Source organism: Nycticebus coucang, chromosome 21 (genome assembly GCF_027406575.1).
Source record: "Nycticebus coucang isolate mNycCou1 chromosome 21, mNycCou1.pri, whole genome shotgun sequence".
Taxonomy (NCBI): domain Eukaryota; kingdom Metazoa; phylum Chordata; class Mammalia; order Primates; family Lorisidae; genus Nycticebus; species Nycticebus coucang.
The window spans coordinates 49,251,995-49,275,201 of NC_069800.1; the positions used below are offsets into that span (position 1 = coordinate 49,251,995).

General features: G+C 40.3%; 1 protein-coding gene across 7 annotated transcripts in view; it reads right to left on the reverse strand.

The window, feature by feature from the left end:
• PTPRT (protein tyrosine phosphatase receptor type T) overlaps positions 1–23,207 on the reverse strand; it is a 1,115,914-nt gene that overhangs the window by 374,937 nt on the left and 717,770 nt on the right. For all 7 annotated transcript variants that reach the window (XM_053574016.1, XM_053574013.1, XM_053574015.1 and 4 more), the window contains exon 9: positions 1,293–1,402. In XM_053574016.1, the coding sequence (XP_053429991.1) occupies positions 1,293–1,402 (110 nt within the window). The remainder of the gene's footprint in view (positions 1–1,292; positions 1,403–23,207) is intronic.

Consider the following 23,207-nt stretch of genomic DNA (forward strand, 5'->3'; position numbering starts at 1 on the left):
CACTGGCCTCATATGCCAGAGGTGGTGGGTTCAAACCCAGCCCCAGCCAAAAACTACAAAAAAAAAAAAAAAAAAAAAGATTAATTAAATTATTTTTGAAAGAATCTTAAAGCTCAGTAAGTATGTTCTTTTCTTTACCTTTTTTTTTTTTTTGGTCAACGTAATTTAAGAAGTTTCGCTATAGGTTCAAGTGTGCCTGGGCCATGAGATAATGAATGTTGACCTGACCAACACTACTTGGGTGTGTGTTTCTGCACGTGCCCCGCAGTGGCTCAAGCCCTTCCACAGACCCGTGTTTCAGTCCGAGGAGGATGTTGGTGTCTTTGCCCCTCTCAGACTTCCCAGGGCAACCCTCAGGCAGCAATTCCCACCGTCATTTTACAGATGAGGAAAGGGACACTTAGTGAAAGGAGAAACCTGCCAAAGGGAGCTCGAGATTTGGGCAGTGCTGTTAGGACATTAGGCCATGTCAGTCCAGCCACAGCATCCATGCCCGTCCCTCTGCATTGCTGTGTTTTTCTCTTTCATCCCGTATTATAATCTTAAGTTGCTTAAGGATACAAGGGGCCCAAGGAGGGGCAGCCTTTACCTACATCCCAAGACTTGAGTGTTAGCTTTATTAACTTTGGTGATGTTTTGCTTTATTTTGTTTTCCAATGGATTTTTATATGGTTTGTTTTGGTTTTACAAGTTTTTAGGAAGCCGTATTGTATTGGCATGATGGGTACATTCCCATCTGAGTAAATCCTGTTCCATCTGATAAGGTCCCACTAATTAATGCTTGGGAGACGCTCTGGACACTATCACCTGGGTGACAAAATATATCTTGGGCAGAGGGCAATTTAAATTTTAAGAACCATGTGGCAGAGGGTAGCTTCTAGGGGGTTCTTTTTAAAGCCCAGGGGCTGATATGGGTGGGCTGGGCTGGGCATCTTGCAAGTATCAGTTTTCCAGATGACCAGATGAGTGTGAACTGCTGTTTGCCGGGCCTGGGTCTTTTCTTCCATGTCTGGATAATCTGGCCCCGCGAGTTCTGATTCCTTTGTGGAAGAGATCAGTTGTCACAAAAATCCTTCTACGGATGGTGTGTCCAAATTTCTCTATCTCTGGGGCTATCTAGACAGCTCGATTGTATGCCCTTGTGTTTTCTTCCCATCGTACCACCAGGAGCCTCTTAGTAAGTTGTGTCTCACTCACCGTTCTGCCCTCAGGGGAGTGGTATTCGGCAACTTCAGGCTGAAGTGACTTGAACAAAGCTAAGCCAATGGATACAGCACAAAGGGCCTCCTTACCTCATAGAGAGTGATGACCCCATTGGTCTCGTTGGGGGGCTTCCACTGGATGTAGATCTTCTCCTCAAAGGGCCCCCCTTGGATGGACTCTAGAGGAACAGCTCCTGGAACTACAGAATGGACAAGTTATAAATTGGAGGCCACTTTCCATGTCATGTCTCCTACCCCGTTGACCTAGGACAGGCTTGACAAAGTTTCTATCAAGGACTGGACAGTAAATATTCTAGGTCCGATGTGCCATCCAGTCTCTGTCCCAACTGCTCAACTCTTCCACTGTGGCACACAAATGGCCAGAGATGATCCCTAAATGAATGGGCACGCCTGCGTCCCCCCAACACTCCCTTTCCAAAAATAGGCAATGGGCTGAATTTGACCATGGGGCAGTTTGCTGACCACTTTTCAGAAGGCAGATGAGACTTTTCACCTGCAGACTGAGCAGGTCTGTTCATGAACTGAACTTGACTCGAGCAGAAAGGCCACAACCAGTTCTGCTAGCAAGTGAGAATCTAGAATGAGGCCTTGGCTTCAGGATTTATATGTGAGGAAAGGAAAGTGAGTCTTCCCATCATTTTGCCAACTATCATTTCCCTAACCTTGCCAAGTTTTCTCCAACTGTAGGATGTGCTTCCCCAGTTTCCTGACTTAATTCCTGAATCCAGCTATGGGTCTTGAAATCTCAACCCAATTAGAAGAAACTTGCCTTGCTCCAAGAAGGCAGCTACCTTGTCTTACTGCTGGGTTCCCAATGCCTGGCATGGGGTAGACACTTAACAACTATTTGCTGGCTTGGTGAATAAACGAGTGAATGACCTATGCCAGCATTTTGCCCTAAGGAGCACAACCTTTTCTGGGGCTGCTTCTGTAAGCAGGTCAGTCTTCCTGCCAGCATCCTCCTGCTCGACTTCACCATCCTCACAGCCTCCTGAAAGATGCTGAACCAGAAAATAAAAATGATGCCCTCAACTTTCAGGTATAACCCCCTAGGGAATCATGAATTCCTATAAATTATTATCAGATCTATTTATATTTTGGCTTTATAAAAACAGGTACTTTTACTAAGCACTTCCTCTTTGATTGGAATTTTACACTCATTATTTCACTTAGGCCACAAAACAGTCCTGCCCAGCACGCCATGTCTCCTTTGTGCCAAGAAGGGAACTAAGGCCGAGAGAATTAAATAACGTATTCAAGGTCATATGGCTCTTAAGTTGTATAGAGGAAACTAAACACCTGTCTATGAGCTTTAAAGCATACAGCCTTAATCATCATGTTATGCCTCCCTACCTGTAGCCTTGGCTGTATGTTGCAATCAGTTCCCCATTGTTAAATTAAAACATACTTAGTTTTGCTCATTATGGACATGATGTATAGAACTGGTTGACTCTTAAGACTGTACCAAAAGGTTAACAAAAGAAAAGAACAAAATCACTCACAATCCCCATTTTCAAAGATATTTTTTCCAGGATTTTGATGCATATAAAAGGGATACACATTTTACTTTTAAAATCTAAACTATGCCTATGCATAGATGTTTCTTATTTGTAAAAAGAATAACTCCTACCATGCATATTGTGCTGTGACTTTATTCTATCGCTAAGTCATAGACTTCAACAACAACAACAAATCCTTAGGTGTTGTTTAGGGCCATGCATTTTAGTGGCTGCTTAGAGGAGTAGGTGCCTCTTTATGGCCACAAATCCTTTATTATTGGGCATTAAAGTGGGTTACATTCTTCATGATCATGAGCAATGCTGGAATGAGCTTACTTATAAATAAGAATCAGCATACTGACAAGAAAGTATTTGCATGCAACTCTGCTGATGTCCCTACGATAAATGTTCGGAAATTAATTTAGTGGGCCAAAATAAAAATATTTTATTTTTAAGGATTTTGATACATATGACCAGATTGTTTTCCAGAAAGTTTGTACCATTCTAGACTGGTATTCTTCTGGTGCAACAGATGAATATGCCTAGTCCCTATCCTTGCCAACGCTGACTATTGAAAAATTAAATGTGCATGGGCATTGTTTTTAGAATATTAGAGAATATAAATTTTGTTTCCAGTGTTATTAGCCATTTTCACTGATCCTTTGATGAACAAGCTCCCTGTACCCCTCATTTCCCTGTATGGGTCTTCCTTTTTGCTTATATTTGTCTTATAGGTTTGTAATTATAATCTCTTTTTAAGGACATAATCTTTCTTGCATAGGTTGCAAGTATTTTTGCTAGTTTTTCATTGGCTTTTTATTTTTTATTTTTTTGTGGTTTTTGGCCAGAGCTGGGTTTGAACCCGCCACCTCTGGCATATGGGACCAGCGCCCTACCCCTCTAAGCCACAGGCGCTGCCCTTCATTGGCTTTTTAAATCTGTTAGGTATGAAGAAGATTTGCCTTAGTCAGATCTCATTGTTCTCTCTTATCCACTCTTCTTTTCCACAAATACTTACTGTGTATTTCTTATGATCAAGGGAGTGGGAATACACTAGGGAATACATCAGTAACAAGAAAAGATGCAGTCAAACCCTTGTTAAAGCTTGTATAAAAAGGGAGATAGACATTAAATAATTACACCCACAATTAATTCATTATACTTGTTACCAGGACTCTTGAGGTACAGGCATGGAGTATTAGGAGAATTATAACAAGCAGAGAAGAACTAGTCCAGCAAGCTCAAGTAGAAGTTACCAGGATGTAAGGGGAGGAGGTATTGAAGGGTTGTAGATAGCTTTGTAAGGTAAATGGTGAAAAGAGAAAATCACTTAGGAGATTGCCGTCACCATCCTGGAGAGAAAGCATGGAAGCTTGGCCCAGGGTGATGGCAGTGTAGGAAAGAAATGGATGGTGAAGGAGATTTGGGGATGCCAAACTAACTAGACTTGGTGGTAATGAATAAAGGTGAAGAGGAAGGGTCATGTCATGGAGACCCCCAACCCTTTGGTTTTATACGACTGTGAGATCAGAGTGTTGTCTGTAGCAAGGGAGGTTTAAAGGATAGCCAGTTTGGGAGAGGAAGCTGGGGATGTCAGGTTTTGTCCTATTTCATATTCGAAACATACGGAGAACTTCCAAATGGTAATGTTGGGCAGCAGGTGGATATGGAAAGACTGGGGACAGTGTTTGGAAATTGAAACCATGGGCAGCAAATAGATAGCAAGAATAGATAGTAGAGAAACACACACACACACACACAGGTTGAGGATAAGCCCAGAGGAATGTCATTCTCAACAATTAGGAGGAAAACAAATGGAGAAATTGGAAAGCAGGATTCAGAGAGGCAACTGGAAAACCAGGAAGGGAAGCTGTCATTACAAGATCCCAGGATCCCAGGAAGGAAACAGTCTCAAGAAGGGACTAGTCAGTGATGACTGATTCACGGAGTACAAGTGAGGTGTGGCTTTAAATTTGCCTGTTGAGTAATGTAGCGTCCTCAAGGTCGCTTGTGATCCAAGCAAAAGTAACTTAAGGGAAAAAGTTGGTTCACAAGCCATCCTGAAGAGAGCTGGGAACAAAGTGGGAGGTGAAGTCAGTCAAGTTAACAACTAAATACTCTTTGTTGTAAAAAAAAAGGAGAATGTGAGAAGGCAAGGATGAGATAATGGAGCCAAAACAGTGCCCTTCTCCCCACCAAAGAGAAGAGAGCTTAGGGCATGATTAAAGGCACCAGGAAAACTCCAAAAGAGATGTTGGGAGGTAGAAGGGTGGGAAAGAGACAGGAGGCAAATGAAGTTGGTAGGGTTTTGAAAAGGCCAGGGTGGGTTTAATGAAGGCACTTTTCTCTCTGTGAGAGGAGAGAGGATGTTATTCTAACAGCATTCTTTTCTTGAGAAGTAGGGGACCAGTTGCATCAATACTTTGAGAAGATTGTACTGATCTGCAGCCCTGCCAACAATACATAAGTGTTTCTTTCTTTCTGCATCCACCCCAGAACCTGTTGGTTTTTGGTTTTTGAATAAAAGCTCTTCTAACTGGGGTAAGGTGATATCTCATTGTGGTTTTAATTTGTGCTTCCCCGATGATTAGTGGTGTTGACAATTTTTCATATTTGTATTGTTCATGAGTATATCTTCTTTTGAAAAGCTTCTGTTCATGTCTTTTCCCCACTTTTTAAAAGGGATTGTTTGCTTTTTTCTTGCTGATTTGCTTGAGTTCTTTCCAGATTCTGATTATCAGCCCGTTGTCAGATGTATAGTTTGGAAATATTTTCTCCCATTCTCTGTAGGTTGTATATTTGCCCTGTTGATGATTCCTTCGTTGTGCAGAAGCTTTTTAATTTAATCAAGTCCCACTTATTTTTGTTGTGGCTGTGCTTGCCATTTAGGTCTTAGTCATCAATTCTTTATCTATGCCTATATGGAGAGAAGTTTTGCTACATTTTCTTCCAGAATTTTTAAGGTTTTATGACTTACTCCCCAACGAACTAAAAGTAGACCCACCACTCAATCCAGAAATCCTCCTACTGGGTATTTACCCAAAGGAAAAGAAGTCCTTTTGCCATAAAGATGCCTGTAATTGAATGTTTATTGCAGCACTATTCACAATCGCAAAGATGTGGAATCAACCCCAAGTGCCCATCAATTCATGAATGGATTAACAAAATGTGGCGTATGTACTAGTCAGCCATAAAAAGGATGAATGAATGCCTTTTGCAACAATACGGATGGAACCAGAGACCATTCTCCTAAGTGAAATATCTCAAAAATGGAAAAACAAACACCAAATGTGCTTGCTATTAAGTTGGAACTAACTGATGAGCACATATGTTCACAGAGGGAAGTAAAATTCAGTGAAAATCAAGCATGGGGGGAGGGGAGGAGAGAGGAGTGGATGAAAACCCACCTAACAGGTACAATGAACACTCAGTGCTGGGCACATTTATAATCCTAATCCTGACTCAAGCATTACAGAAGTTATCCCTGCAACCAAATCCATTTACACCCCTATAATTTTTTGAAATAATAAAGAAAGAAAAGATACTTGGACTCCCATGTCTATGGGAGCAATATTCACAATAGCCAAGATATGGAATCAACCTAACTTTCCATGAATGAATGAATGAATAAAGAAATTCTGGTAGATATACACAAAGGGATATTGTTGTATATAGTGACAAAAAGAATGAAATCCTGTTATTTGGCTGGGCGCCCATAGCTCACTGGTTAGGGCACCGGCCACGTGCACTGGGGCTGGTGGTTTAGAACCCAGTCCGGGCCTACTAAACAAAAACAAACAAACAAAATAGCTGGGCCATGTGGTGGGTGCCTGTGGTCCCAGCCAGTAGGGAGGCTGAAGCAAAAGAATCGCTTGAGCCCAAGAGTTTGAGGTTGCTGTGAGCTATGACACCACAACACTCTACCAAGGGTGACCAAGTGTGACTCTGTCTTGATAAAAAAAAAAAGAAAAGAAAAGAAAAGAAATCCTGCCATTTGTAAAAACATGGATAGAATTGAAAAACATTATGTTAAGTGAAATAAGCCAAGCATAGAAAGATAAGTCTCTCATGTTTTCACTCCTGGGTGGGAGCTAAATATTAAAAACAATCGATCTCATGTAGAATGATGTTTAGCAGGGCATGGGAAGGGTAGCAGAGAGATGAGGAAAAGTTGGGGTGGTTAATGGGTACAAAAATATGGTTAAATAGAATTAACACTGTTTGATAGTGTAACAAAGTGACTGACACCAACAAGTTTGGGTATACTTTAACAAAGAGCAGAATTGGAATGTTCCCAGCACAAAGAAATGTTCAATGCCTAAGGTAGTGGACACCAGCTATTACCCTGATTTGATTAATTCACCTTGTATGCCTGCATCAGAACATCACACGTACCCTACAAAGATATTTAATACAAATATTATGTAACTAAAAATAATTATGTAATTATTTTTAATTATAATAACTAAAAATAAAAAACATGAAAAAATAATGTAAGAAAAGTGGAGAAGATTTACTCATTGAAAAGAAAATAAGCTGAAGGGGGACCTGCAGATTCTACCCCTTGCTCTGAGGGTCTATCTGATGGAAGTTGTGAAGGTTTTGTCTGATGGAGGCGACGACGGATCTGAAGCTAGTAGCACCAGGCCACTTGGTCTGTGCAATGAGAAAATTCTCTTTCTCATTCCAGATCAGCTGAATAGAAAATATGCATGAATAATTATTGTATAACTGATTTACTTTATGATTTATTCCCAAAGTTTTTTAGCCCCAACACTTTAACTCATCTGAATTTATTTTGTGCGTTGCACATGGTAGAAGACAGTTAATTGACTAGTCAAAACTTTCCCCAGTGATTTAAAATACCTCCTTTCACCATCGTATTAAATTATTCTACATTCTGGTCTATGCTGTGTGACTTTCTGTTCTATTTCACCCCGTCATACCTTCTTCTGTGACAGTCTCTCTCTTGTGTTGCAATAGCACATCTTAACATCTGGTAGAACAAGGCCTTCTTTTCTTATTATTTTTCTTTTGCAAATTTTTCTGATGTATCACTATCTGATGTATCCCTATTATATTTTTTCCAGAAGAATTTTGAATAATGTTATACAGTGTTAAATATATTCCATAACAATTTTTATTGCAGTTGCATGCTGCTCTTACGGGGGTGGGGGAAGGATACTTCTTTATAACAATTAGTGCTTCTATCCAGTAATCTTATATAAATATTTATCTATTAATGCTTCTTTTTATACTCCCTCAGTCAAAAATATTTTTTTTTTTGTTTCTTACAAATTACATTTCCAGGACTTCATTACTTGTTCATACTGTTTTTGCTTTATATTAAGAAGTTTTCCTTGTAATGTTTTACATTATTAATGTTTTGCATTACATTAGTCTATGCAATGTGCATGAATAGTTTAAAAAATAATTCCTGATCAAACTAAAAAGCTTCTGCACAGCCAAGAGCATAGTGAGTAAAGCAAGCAGACAGCCCTCAGAATGGGAGAAAATATTTGCAGGTTATACCTCTGATAAAGGTCTAATAATCAGAATCCACAGAGAACTCAAACGTATTAACAAGAAAAGAACACGTGACCCCATCTCAGGGTGGGCAAGGGACTTGAAGAGAAACTTCTCTAAAGAAGACCGACGCAAGATCTACAACACATGAAAAAAAGCTCATCATCCTTAATCATCAGAGAAATGTAAATCAAAACTACTCTGAGATTATCACTTAACCCCAGTAAGAGTAGCCCACATAACAAAATCCTAAAACCAGAAATTTTGGCGTGGATGTGGAGGAAAGGGCACACTTCTACACTGCTGGTGGGAATGCACTAATACGTTCCTTCTGGAAGGATGTTTGGAGAACACTTAGAGACCTAAAAATAGGCCTGCCATTCGATCCTATAATTCCTTTACTAGGTTTATACCCAGAAGACCATAAGTCACAATATAACAAAGACATCTGTACCAGAATGTTTATTGCAGCCCAATTCATAATTGCTAAGTCATGGAAGAAGCCCAAGTGCCCATCGACCCACGAATGGACTAGCAAATTGTGGTACATGTATACATGGAATACTATGCAGCCTTAAAGAAAGATGGAGACTTTACCTCTTTCAAGTTTACATGGATGGAGCTGGAACATACTCTTCTTAGCAAAGTATCTCAGGAATGGAAGAAAAAGTATCCAATGTACTCAGCCCTACTATGAAGCTAAATTCTAGCTTTCACATGAAGACTATAACCCAACTATAGCACAAGACTATGGGGAAAGGGCCAAGGAAGGGGAAGGGAGGGGGGAGGTTTTGGTGGAGGGAGGGTAATGGGTGGGGCCACACCTATGGTGCATCTTAGAATGGGTACAGGCGATTGCACTAATGTACACAGCTATGATTTAACAATAAAAAAAAAAGAAAAGAAAAAAAGAAATATTTTTGAAAATGAAAAAAAAAAGAAATAAACATGTGCCCCACTCTCTACTCATATTATAAAAGCACTTTGAATGTCCACCAACAATGACATCTTCTCCTGTCCTCCTCCTCCTCAAAAAAAAAAAAGATATTATCCTGAATTTTACATTAAACATTCTCTTTATTTTTGAGTTAGAAATATATCTGTATTCCAAAACAATATATCATTTAGTTTTTCTTGGTTTCCACTACATACACATGGATTGAGGGTTTTAAATATTACAAAGGAGCGATTTGCGTTTTTCTGTCCCTCAACATAGTTTTGAGATTCATTGATGTTGATGCCCATAGTTGTATTTCATTCATCCCCATCTCATGAACATATTCTTATTTATTCTACTATTTTACTGCAGATCGATACTAGGGTTGTGCTCAGATGTGGCTATCTTACAACATGGTTTGTAAGAATATTTTTATACTTTTGGGGGCGGCGCCTGTGGCTCAAAGGAGTAGGGCGCCGGCCCCATTTACTGGAGGTGGTGGGTTCAAACCCGGTCCCGGAAAAACAAAAAAAAAAAGAATATTTTTATACTTTTGATTGAACATATGTAAAATTTCTCTAAGGTACACTTAGTAATAGTATACAGAAATTGAAGGGCATTAACTGTCTTCAGCTGTACTAATGCCAAGTTGTTTTCCAAAGTGGTGGTAAATTTATTCTCCTCCACGCAAAGTTCCTACTTCTTTACAACTTTATACAAACCCTTGGTATCATCAGGTTTTGAAATTCTGGATCATCTGGTAAGTACGAAATAATACTTCATTGAGATTGCATTTATTTTTACCTTAAAAGGCCAAGGGGCTTTATTTTTATTTACCTTTTACCTTAAAAGGCCAAGCGTCTTTATTTTATTTATTATTATTTTTTTGAGGCAGAGTCTCACTTTGTCACCCTTGATAGAGTGCCGTGGTGTCATAGCTCACAGCAACCTCAAAGTCTTGGGCTCAAGTGATTCTTTTGCCTCAGCCTCCCAAGTAGCTGGGACTACAGGCACCTGCCACAGTGCCAGGCTATTTTTTTAGCTGTCATTGCTGATTTTAGCTGGCCCTGGCTGGGTTCGAACCCTCCAGCCTCGGTGTGTATGTGGCCGGCGCTCTACTCATTGAACTACGGGCGCCGCTAAAAGGCCAAGCATCTTTTAATGTTTCCTGGACATTATGTCCTTTTCTTGCTGATCTGCGTACACTCATTGGCTATACGAGTTATAAAAGAAAATCTCCCAGCTTGTGTCTTGCCTTTTTATTTTACTTTTGGATATAGATCAGTTCTTAATTTTAATGTGGTCAGATTTATCAAACATTTTCTTTTTTTTTTTGAGACGGAGCCTCAAGCTGTCACCCTGGGTAGAGTACCATGGCATCATAGCTCACAGCAACCTCAAACTCCTGGGCTCAAGCAAACATCTTGCCTCAGCCTCCCAAGTAGCTGGGATTACAAGTATGCACCACCATACCCAACTAGTTTTTGTATGTTTATTTATTTTTATTTTTTGTTGTTGCAGGTTGGCCAGGGCCAGGTTTGAACCCGCCACCCTCGGTATATGGGGCCGGCACACTACTCACTGAACCACCCTGTAGTTTTTCTATGTTTAGTAGACATGAGGTCTCACCCTTACTCAGTCTGGTCTGGAACTCCTGAGCTCAAGCATCTACCCAATTTGGCCTCCCAGATTGAGAGAATTACAGTGTGAGCCACTGTGCCCAGATAGAATATTTTCTTAAATTTTCATCAAAAGTTTTAAAGGTACACCTTCAATAAAATGTCCTCAATACATTTACATTTGTGCTTTTATGTATAATGTGAGGTATTAATCCAATTTCAATTCTTCCTCCCTGTTCTAGAAACACTTACTGGCAAAAAATTTAATTACTTAATTGATAAGTCCTGTTACCTTTGCCTTCTATCACAGTTTCTTGATAGAAATGGATACATATATATCCATTTCCAAGTTCCGTTTTGTTCAATTGTTCTATCCCTGTGTCAATACTGACACCTTCTTAAATCACATAACAAGGGGGAGGGTCAGGGACAGTCTGTTTTTGCATGTCCCTGACTCCCTTCCCATTGGTTTGTGACAATTCATTAAGTCTTGGTATTTGGTAGAGAAAAGCTTACAACTTTGTATTTCATGTTCAAGATGGTCTTAGCTATTTTTACCTTTCTCCATATATACACATTTTAGGACCAGCTTATACCTTTTCAAAAAATATTTTGCTTTTGTATTGGAATTTCATGTATTATAGATCCCTTGGTAAATAATATTATGTCCTCATAATATTAGCATTTCCCATCTATGAAAATGGTGTATCTCTTATTTAGGCCTTCTTTAACATCTTTCAGTACTTCATACATTTATACACATATCCTGGAAACTTTTGATAAATGTTTTAATAAATACTACTATTGTAAATGGTGTCTTGAAGAAAATTCCATATACTTGTTAAGTAAACCGAAATGCAAGTGACATTTCAATATTCATCTCCTGGGAAACATATTTTCCTATGAATTCTAACAATTTGTGTGCAAATATATTTGGATTATCTATGTTAATAGTTTTGTTCTTTTCTAATCTTTTAACTCTTTTATTTTCTTATCTTCAACTAGGGCCATCAATACAACATTTAATGGAAATAATGATAGGCATATGACTATATTTCAATTTTAAAGATAATGATGTTTTTATTTCATCCCTGAGCATGCTGTCTGTAGATTTTTTGTAGTTATCCTTTATCAGATTAATAAGATTCTTTTTATTTCTGCTCTACAAGGATATTTTGTTTTAAAATCATGCTGAGCTTTAACTGATGCTTTTTCCCTATCTGTTGTTGTAATGATAAATATTTTCCTCCCTCTTAGTATTTTAATGTAGCAAATGATATAAATGGATTTATTAAAGCTAAACCAATATTGATTTCTTGAAATAAACTATTTTTTCCTATCTGTATACAGTTTTGGATTGTTTCCTGGTATTATATTTAGGGCATTGGCCTCTACTTTCTTTTTTCAGATGATAAGCTTGTTTGGTTTTGATATCAAGGTTACAGTCTTGTCATAAATAGAGAGGGGAAGAGTTCTTCCTTTTTCCTCACTCGGAAAGTACATAAGTAAGATTGGGATTACAAACTCCTTATGTGTGTTTTTCTGATTGCACTTGTAAAATCACCTGGGAGTGATGCTTTCTTTGGTGGAAAAGTAAGTTTAAATGACTGATTCTGTTTCTTTATTTGTTATAGAACTATGTAGGAATTTGTTTCCCCTTGAGTTAGGTTTTTAATTTATACTTTGCTAGAACTTCTCCCATATCACCTAAATTTCAAATGTATTGTCATAAAATTACACGTAGCTTCCTCATTTTATCTTCCTTATTTTTAAACAAGCACCTTACAAGTCCATAGCACAAGTACACATCTCATTAATTTAGCAGCAGTCAGCTTTAATACTTTATACCCTGACCTTGCTTTTCTTTATAGGTTTCACTCTTAGGCACACATCCATAGTACAGTAGAGTTTATTACTAAATAAATAAAATAAATACAGCAAATAGTGCTAAACTGGTTTACAAAGATCAGTTTGGGAGAACCAACACCTTTACAATGTTAACTTTCATTCCATGAACGTACTTTATTTATTTAGATATGCTTATCAAGCATGAATATTAGTGGTTTTTTTAAAAAAAATCTTTCTTGCTATAATTCCCAGGAGGCATTTGCTTTGCATTATCATGTAATAAGAATGAAAGCATATTTTTCATCTGTCCAGTAACCTTTCTTTATGCTACCTTGTAAGAAATGGTATGGGATGGTCTGGATTAATGGGTCATTCTGCTAATGATTACATGAGTTCCTATTTTAAATATTTCCAACTCAGAGGGAAAGGAAGAACTGAGATAAATTTATGTACTACGTAGCTGGCTAAGAGGTCTGCTTGTCTTGGAGGGGAATGGTGTGAGGAACGGTTAAGGGAAAGAAATAACCATGGGTGGGCATGGTGACTCACATCTGTAATCCTAGCACTCTGGGAGGCCGAAGCAAGTGGATTGCTTGAGTTCAGGAAGTCAAGACCAGCCTGAGTAAGAGCAGACCCCGTCTCTACTAAAAATAGAAAAACTAATTAGGCATTGTGGTGTACGCCTATACCCCCAGGAGGGTGAGGCCAGGGGTATTCTTAAGCCCAAGAGTTCATGGTTGCTGTGAGCCATGATGATGCCATGGCACTCTACTTAGGGAAACAGAGTGAGACTCTGTCTCTAACATAAAATAAAATAAAGAAGAAAAAAGAAATAACCAGGCATCAGAAAGATTCTCTGTGGACAGAAGGCTTTTTAGATGTTTTGAAAGACTGTGTGAAGTCAGTTACTAGACACACTGCCCCTTCCTTTAATTGGCGTAGCCCTTCCAGTGACAGCTTCCTCCCATCAGAGCCCTCTGTTATCCTTATTTGCCACATGCCCTGTATGCAGGCTTGGAGTGGCAGCTCTCATCTGTCCTTTGCACCATGGACTAGGAAATAAAAATGCTCATGACACTGACCCCTCCTTACCCCTCACACCTGGCCCTGCCTGCCTTTTGTGCAGGGCAGTCAGAGATAGGGGTATGAATGCTGTGGGTTGGGAAAGCTCTTCCACTGCGCCCAGGGGTGTGTGGGGATGCTTCTTTGCAAGGCCCCTCAGTTTGGTCCTCTCTCTCCCATTTACATCTCCCTTCACCGTGATGCTCTGTGTCAGTTTTTCCTGGCTCAGCATCCTCCTGTGGATTTTACGGCAGTTTTAGTGGTGTTCTTCCTCTCTATTTCTCCAGGAAGGTAGTTGAAGAAGAGTGACCAGATGGCCATCTTGAATCAAAACTCCTTATTCTCACCGTTTAGACGTATAAGGCAGTATTGTGTCACGGGCTGAAGCCAGACTGCCTGGGCTCATGCCCTGTTCCCCCCCGCCCCTTGTTTACTGGAAGACCTGGGCAAGCTGCTTCACACCTCCATGCTTCACTTTCCTTACTCTAAAATGAGGATAAAAAATACTACCTACTTCCTAAGTCTTCAAAGCACTTAGCAAGGTATCTGGCACAGCACAAAGTAAATATTCCATGTGTTTGCTCCTCCCCCGGTCTCCCTGAATTCTCTGACAATGACTCTGGTGTAGACTGGAGATCAGTAATTTGATTTTTTTTTTTTTTTTGCAGAGCCAATTAGGATTGTTACTGTTTCCAGTGGTACCCCTACCTCAGTCTGTTCTTTCCGAATGATGTTATTGCTGATCCTAGAAGCCACGTCTTCTCGTGACTTACTGAGAATGTAAGACCACTGTCTTTTGATTTCTACAGCAAATAATTTTAAAATCTATCTTGTCTCCGAGGGCTCAGGATTCATTCATTCAATAACACGTTTATTGTAGGCTCATTTTTCTACCTGGCACTGTCCTAACTGCTTGGGAAGTAGCAGTAAACAAACCAGAAAGGGAAATCCCTACCTCTGTGGAATGCATTCTCGTGGGAGAAGACAGATAATAAAACGTAGAGTGAAATACGCGGCATGTCAGGTGGTAATTGCTAAGGAGGGGCATGAAGCAGGAAAAAGGGACAGAGCGTGGTATGGGCGGCTTCCAGTTTTTAGTAGAATGGGCTGAGGAGAGCTCCCTGAAAAGTGACACTGGAATAAAGACCTTGCAGAAGGAGCCAGCCCTGTTTATGTGGCAGGAGCTCGGACTAGCCAGAGGGAACAGCAAATGCAAAGGCCCTGAGGCCGGCGCAGACTTGATCTATTTGAGGGGATCAATGACTGAATTTGTGCAGCAAGACAAAAATAGAAGTTAAGGTCAGAGAGGCACACAGAGAGGGAATCCAGATTGCCTATGGCCTTGAGAGCCACTGTAAGGCCTTGGGATTTTCATCTCAGGGATCTGAGTAACCGTCAGCTGGATATGATTTGCCTCAGGGTCATCCTTAAGATCATCCTTGTTGCTGTGCTGAGAAAAGAATGCAGGGGCAGGGCTGAAGACAAAGGTCCTTTGGGAGACTGCTGCAGTAACCCAGGTTGAAGAGCACATGGGCTTGCACCAATGTAGGCTGTGAGAAATGGTCAAGGTCTTGGTAGACACTCAAAGATAAATCAAGAGAACATACTAAGGGATCAGATGTGGGGAGCAAGCAGAGCTCCTGTGGACAAAGCCGGGGGTGTCAGTCACAGCGTTGTCCCATCCGGGACCTCGGGTCTGAGAAAAGTAAGGAGTCAAGGTTTTGTTCACTTGAGGTGCTAATAAAATGGAGTTCCCATTAACTGAGATGGTGAAGCCAGTGGGAAGGGTGAGTTTGCTGGTGGCTGAGGGATGAGCCAGAGCTCAGTTTGGGATGTGCTGAATTCCAGAGGCTGATTAGCAGCCCAGGTGCAGAGGGTGAAGAGAAAGTTGGGTAAACGACTCTGGAGGGCTGGGGAGAGGTCTGCCCTGGAGATGGCAACTGGGAAAATTATTAGCATATAGATGGATTTTAAAGCCAAGAGACTGGGGAAGATAATTTGGGAAATGAATGTGCATCCAGGGTCAGCACTCTATGGCCCTCAGGCCAAATCCAACCAGCTGCCTGTTTTTGTAAATATAATTTTATTGGAACACTGCCACACCCATTTGTTTAGCTATTGTCTCTGGCTCTTTTCCTGCTACAAACAGGCAGAAATGAAGAGCTGGTGCAGACTGTCTAGTGCACAAAGCCTCTGTTTTAAGATCTGGCCAGTCTCTGGTATAGCAATAAAGGAAAAAAGGTTCCCAGAATCGGGCCAATAAGGTCAAGATGTTCAAAAGGAACCTGGGGGGGGGAAAAAGACCAAAGGAGAGGAATCACTGAGGAAAGAGAAAATCTAGAAATGTGTAGTGTTTGGAATTATGAAAAATGTTCGGGAAGTCAAGCGCAAAAAGTATTTGAAGGACAATTTCACAGCCAACTGTGCCACACACTGCCAATGGGGTACGGAGGAAGCTCTAAATCTCTGAGTGATGATTCTTGGATTTGGTGATGTGAAGGTCATAGATGACCTTGAAAAAATTGCTTGGTGAGATGTTAGGCATTTGAGTTACTATAGAAGAATGGGTTCAAGGGAGAATAAGAGAGAAAATGGATGCATAGAAAAGAGGGGATGGGAAGAGCTGGGTGTTTTTGGTTTTGATTTTTTAGAGCAGCTTGTGGAAGGTGATAAATATGATCAGTTGTAGGGGGGGAGTTTTGATGTAGGTAGAAAAGGGAGAAATGCTGGAGCAATGACCTTGAGCAGAGAAAAGGAAGTAGGATTTGGTGCATTAAGCAGAGAAACCGGCCTGTATTTAGAAAACAAATGGCTCATCCCTAGAAACAGAAGATGGAAGGGGGAGTTCCAATGTGTGGGAAAGACGTAGGTGAAAACAGCCAGAGGGAGTCTCTATGGTGTCACTTTTCTCAGTCAATTAAGCAACAAGGTCATCAACTGAGCGGGAGGACATGTGGAGGTGCTGGCAGTCTGAGGACAGGGGAGAAGTACTTTCTGGGAAACTAGAAGTACGGATGGCCCGGGGAAGCACAGTGTCACAGGGCAGTTTTAGAAGCCCACCTCCGTGGTGCTTCTGGCTCTCAAGGAAGGGCAGTTCACACGCTGGTGTGCAGTGGGCTACAAAAGGGGAAGGACTGAACCAAGTGGGAAGTCAGGGGGAAGAAGAATTGTGAATATCTGGAAATGAGAAGGAACTAAGACGTTCAGGAGTCTGCAAGGGAGACATTGCAATAACCAGCTGAGGAATTGAAGCTGAGAAGAGTGTGAGCACCTTGACTCAGTGGCAGGTCAAGTGACTGTACTAGAGGGAGTAAGTTGAAAAGAGAGATGTGGTCAGAGTGAGATGTTTGAAACTGAGATTGCAGAGGGGTTAGAGGTTATTTAAAAATGGTCCCTGGGCCGTGGCCAACAGATGGTTTGTATCCATCTCTGGTCTGTTTGTTTTTTCCTGCATACTCTTAAATAAGAAGCTGTCTACTATGCCTGCTGCTGGCCACATACCACTTCACACAGCCCTGGGCAGAAAGCAAACTGAGGGCTTTACATACAGACTTTCACATAACACAGCCCCTCTAAAGAGGCTGGGAGCATTATCATTACCATCGTATAGGGGTTGGCACTGAAGTGTACAGGGTGCAAGTTACAAGGTCTGATGATAAGTTTGCAAACACATCCTAGAAAAAGTATGACATACCTCACTGCTGGGTGTCCTTACACTCACCAGATGGCCCAGGGGAGTGACCATAGTGATATTCAGCAATGAGGTATGTAGAACTTTTTCTGGAATGAGTCAGCAAACTTAATTGGACCTCATATTTAACCAGGATTGCATGACAAAGTAGTTAATGAAGCCTGGATCTAGTGCAGATCCTTCTGTGTACACAGTATTTTCTGAAGCATCCCTTTCTTTCACCACCTAGCAGGTATGTGGGTCCAGAAGGCTGAAAAGTGGTCATGGTATCTGTCAGTAGCAAAGTCAGGTGTCTCTGCCGCCGACCAAGGCTCTCTCTGCCCACTACGTTACCACTCCACGGGTCAAGATGTCCTTTTCAATAAAGTAGACTTACTTTCCTTTGATTAAACTAGGTCTTCTTTCATGGTGAAAAGACTTCTTGACAAAAGATTCTTTTTTTTTTATTTTTTGGTCTTATCTTCTAATTCTGTGTTGCTTTTCCACTCTTTTATTCTTTGTAATTCTTTAATGAGTCCACATTTTCCCTTCCCACAATTTTGTTGCTTCTTCTATCTAACAGCATGGAACTTTCCATCCTTTTGACAGAGTTCTACAACAAAGGTTAATTACTTTATAATTTCATTCTCTTAAAAAAAAAGCACACTAAACTTGCTAATTTTAACTGTGCTTCTTGTCAGTGGGTTCATGCAAATTCACTGTAATTAAACCAGATGTTTTCTTGTGCCTTAAAGTCAGGTGGTAATTTAAGGGAAATTTTCATTTCAACACAAAAGAGGACAGAGTGTTATCAAGGGATGTTTTTTTCCTCTCGTTTCCTCTCCTCTCTTCTCTTCCTCTTCATTTCCACATATGAAAAGTAGGGTTAATAATGGTGAAGTTCAGGACCAGATATGAGAAGTATCAAGGCCGTATATTTGAAAGCATGGAATTTTGCACCTGTCAACAGAGGTACCCTTTTTTTTTTTTTTCTTTCTTTATCATTTTTAGGTTTCTCCATTTTAGGTGCCATATTTATTTGCATGTAGGTTGCTTGTTCCATTATAAAAAGACATGGAACTTAAGAAAAATCAAAATAACTTGAGAATAATTCCAGGGCCCCCAGAGTCTTATGGAGAAAAATCAAGGAAATTCAGATAATGCAAATCTATTCATATTTCCTAGTTTTGTTGGAGGAAAAATACTTGTTCTGGATAAATCTTAACATCTTAAGGCATCAAACGTAGCCTTTTAGTTGAACTATACAGTGGTATGCCACTAAATGTTTCACAACCAACTCTTTAGATAAAAAGAAAAAAAATAATTTGCCCGTTTCCATAGTATAAATCTCCCCACTAGGGTTGTTTTCAAGTAACAAATGTACTACTACTGAACTTGGAGATGGGAAGAGATGCCAATGACCAGCTAGAGCAAACCAGTTTGAGTCAGCTTTGCATGTAGCTGAAATGCTTCATACCGGTCCCCACTTTCCAAAACCACGTACATAAGTGCGCATGCATTTGATGAGAGAAACTCGCTCATTTCATTCAGTCAATGAGCACAGACTGTGGACCAGCCCTGTTCTTGGTGCTGGGGAATACACAGCCATGAAGACAGCAAAATGAAGTTTCTATTCTCATAATGTTTATACATTCCTTATGGAGAAACTGATAATAAACTAGAGAAATAAACATGAATGCACGCAGTGGAGAAAATCAAACAGAGAAGAGTGGTAGGGCGGTTTGGGCCAGGTATAGGGTTGGATGTTAGGTGATCAGAGAAGGGTTCCCAGGTCAGATGTGGGGATGTATTAATTCTTTTTTTTTTTGCACAACTGTATCAATAGCATCTATATCATAGCGTTTGGCAATTAACAGTAAGCCCAGAGAGTATCAGCACAATGCCCAGCTCCTAGTGGGCATTTGAACATGACAGGTGCATTCTCCTTACCCTCTCGAGGTCATGTTTAGAAACATCTGAAATGCAATGAACTCTAGTAAAGTGATGCTTTCGGGACTTACTGCAGTACATACGGCTTTTTGCTTTTCTGCTCAATGACTCTGGACTGCTTTCCTGAATGCCTCGTAGTTACTTTGTGCTTCCCCCTCACTTTTTTTCATTCCAGGTGTCCAGTGACACATCTTGTTACTATAAGTACCCATCCCTAGCACCAAGCAGCCTCCTCCCAGCTTGCTGTGACCCAAGAAACCACATGTTTAGGACTATTAGAAATGAATTCAAATATAGGTATTCATTTCTGAGATACGTCAGTCTTCCTTGTAATGAAAGTACATGAGCTTTTAAAAATTTATGATATTAAATAAAATAATATATTTTAACTATACGATTAAGTATATTAATATAAATTATTTTAATATATATGCTATGCTGTGCTATTAGTTACAATCACTTATATTTTATATAATCATTAACGATTTTATGGGGGCCTAACTTTCCTTATTATAAACTAGGAAAAATAGCACCTTTCACATTTGCTGTTAAGATGAAATGAATCCACATCGCTGGTGAAAATCCAAGATGGTTCTCCTTCCATAGAAGAGCATCTCTCAATATCTAATAAAACTGCCCATGCATTTATCCTTTGAATACAGCAATCCCACATTTTGGAATTTACTCTGGTGATACATCCCCACAAGTACCAAAAAGCAAAGGTACAAGGTAATTTGCCACAGTACCTATGTTATTTGTGATAGCAAATATGGAAACAAACTAAGTGTCCATGGACAGTGGTTGAATAAACCATGGTACATCCCTCCACGCAGTGAAGTACCTAGAAGTGTGGAAAGAATGGGGAATCGGACAGGACTGGGAAGGGAATGATTTCCAGGCTATATTAAGGAAATGAAAACACAAGAGGCCAAGTCTATCTACTATGCTACCTTTCACATAAGTAGGAGAAAGAAAAATATTACACTTTTTGCAAAATAAACTATAGGAAAGATAAACCAAAAATGAATGAAAAGGGTTACCTTTCAAGTGTGGATTGGAATAGTGCAAAAGAGTTACGGATGGTGGCAATGTTTATCAGATTATAGATACCTTTTCAAACAGTTTTGATTTTTGAAAGGTGCCATTGTTTTACATGTTTAAAACAATGGAATTATATACCCTCATAAAAGAAAAACTCAAATCAATTTAAGGGAGGAGGCAGGGGAATAAGGGAGCAGGGAGAGGGGAGGTGGGACGGGTTGGGGGTTACGGTGTATGGCACACCTTTTGTAGGAGCACAATTATAAGAGGGACTGTACCTAACAAACGCAATCAGTATAACCTAATTCTTCATGCTCTCAATGAAGCCCAAACAATAAAAAAAAAAAAGGAACTAAATTAAAAAGGATGGGAGGGGAGGCAAGCCTTAAAATGGAAACAAATGAACTTTACTGGGTATAAAATTAATGAAATAATCACACAGAGAAATAATTAAACTTTTGAACAGTAGTCTGACTGTATACTCTTAGCCAAAGGGGAGGAAAAAGCCTGAACTATTTAACCTAACTTATTGTTAGCTTTCTTGTTTGTTAGTGAGATTGGAATTGTAATTTTGAAACTGTGGCATCTTTCAAAAATCAAAACTGTTTGAAAAGGTATCTATAGTCTGATAAATATTGCCACCATCCGTAACTCTTTTGCACTATTCCAATCCACACTTTATATGTGCTGTAGGATGGAGCGAATGGGATAAAAAATATGTGGATGCTGAGAATCAGAATTCTCACTGGGGGAGAAGGGAGTTATAGGTATAGAATGTGCAGAAGAATCCTGAGGTGTTGGATTTGAAGCGGTACAGGCTCTTGATTTAAAAACAGATAAGCCACATTCCTTCGCTTTACCCACTCGAAGCTCCTAGAGGCAATAGGCATCACTGAACACACGTAAAACATACATCTCAGTGCCCAAACACCACTCCACGCTGAAGGGAACTAGCAACCCTTAGATAAGTGGTTGATTTCAGCTCTGGGGCAGGGACATTACCAGGGTAGTCCAGAATATTTAGTTGTGCTAGAAGCACGGAAGACTAATGAGGACATGTCAGAATGACCCAGGAGCCAGTTTACAGGGACTCCTCTTAGCCATAGTCGAGACAATTTGAGCATCAGAAAGAGGAATGACAGTAGCGGATTTTAATGCATTGAGTCAAAATCCATGAATCACCAGGGATGCTAAAAATGAGGGGGAAGATGAGGAAAGAAAAGCTCTTCTATGAAGAAGAATGCTAATGAATACATGCAGGAGGAAGGATAGATTGAAAAATCCTTTTGTAAGCACCAGTGCAATAGTTGATTCAGCAAAGCATCCGTAAGGTGTGCTAAAGCCATCACGTGAAAGGTTGGGGGGAATAAAATTCTAAGGCCATCTCAAAGCATTAGTGCACAGATCCTTTAGAAGAGGAAAGGGTTAGGGCGGTCCTCAGCCCACCTTGGTGATCATATGCAGAACCCCCAAAAGGGAGGCACCTGTCATGAGGTGTCTCTTGACAAGCTAGAGGGAGGAATACCCCTCCCACTCCCCTCATCACATTCCTGCCAAAATTACCTTGCGTTCCGGTTTTGCCACATAGAATGGGCCTTAAATGCACGAATGTCCACAGCTATGATTTAATTAAAAACAAATTAAAAATAAATTTAATAAACTTCAAAAAAAATAAAAGAAAGGTGAGTACGTAATTTGTGTTAGATTGTATTCAGATTAATGTTAAACATCTTAGACCAGAGGTCCTCAAACTTTTTAAACAAGGGGGCAGTTCACTGTCCCTCAGACCGTTGGAGGGCTGGACTATAGTTTAAAAAAAACTATGAACAAATTCCTGTGCACACGGCACATATCTTATTTTGAAGTAAAAACAAACAAAACGGGAACAAATACAATCACACCGCCTCATGTGGAGTTTGAGGACCCCTGTGACTGACTACCATGGCATTGTGGGTATGCGTGTGATTATTTTTAAAGTCATTTATGCTAAAGAGCTGAGAAGGCAAATGTCATGATTTCTGTACTTTATTTTTCATGTTTAAAATACTGAAATATTATATGTACTTATAGATATGACATTTGCACGTTATACGTATCTATCATATGTGATCTATAGGTATAGATGTGAAAAAGGAAATGGGGCAAAGTGTTAATAACCGTTCAATGTCAGGGAAGGGCTTCTAGGTCTTCTTTGTACTATTCTTTTGATTTTTCCTATAGATTTGAAATATTTCATAAAATCTTGGGCAAAGATTTGGCAAAGGAGTGCATAAGTCACAGCACACAAGGTGCCCATGGGTGCCTAGACCGGAGCAGGTGCTCAAACAGCCAGCATGAGCCTGCCATCAACACGGCTTTCACCTTTCAGGGCCTCATACGCTCCACTTTACACCTGTGCCTGTGCTCTGGGTAAAGGTGGGGAAGTAACCCCAAGGAAATGAGTTGTGATTTTGTCTGAGCCATTGGCGGAAAAGGAAAAAGTAGAGAATATGTGTCTTATCAACAGCTGCTTCCAAGATGAAGCCACCAGGCTCCGTGGCCATGCGGTTTTCTCTCCTGTGGCGGATTACTCTGCAGGCCCTCATAGGCCCTGGGGTGCTGAAATTACAAATTCTACAGATTCCCCAGAAGACAATTTTCTAGCACGGATGGAAGCAGCATGCATCTCATCGGCTCAATCCTAAAGGTTGCTTTCTGGCTCCCCAAGGGGAGCTTCAGTTAATCGACTGGAGAGAGCCATGCTGTATCCTCAACTTGTCCTTGAGGTGAATGAGTCCCCCAGCAAACAGAAATGGTGCCCCCTCCCTCTGGAGACAGAACGGAAGCTAATCC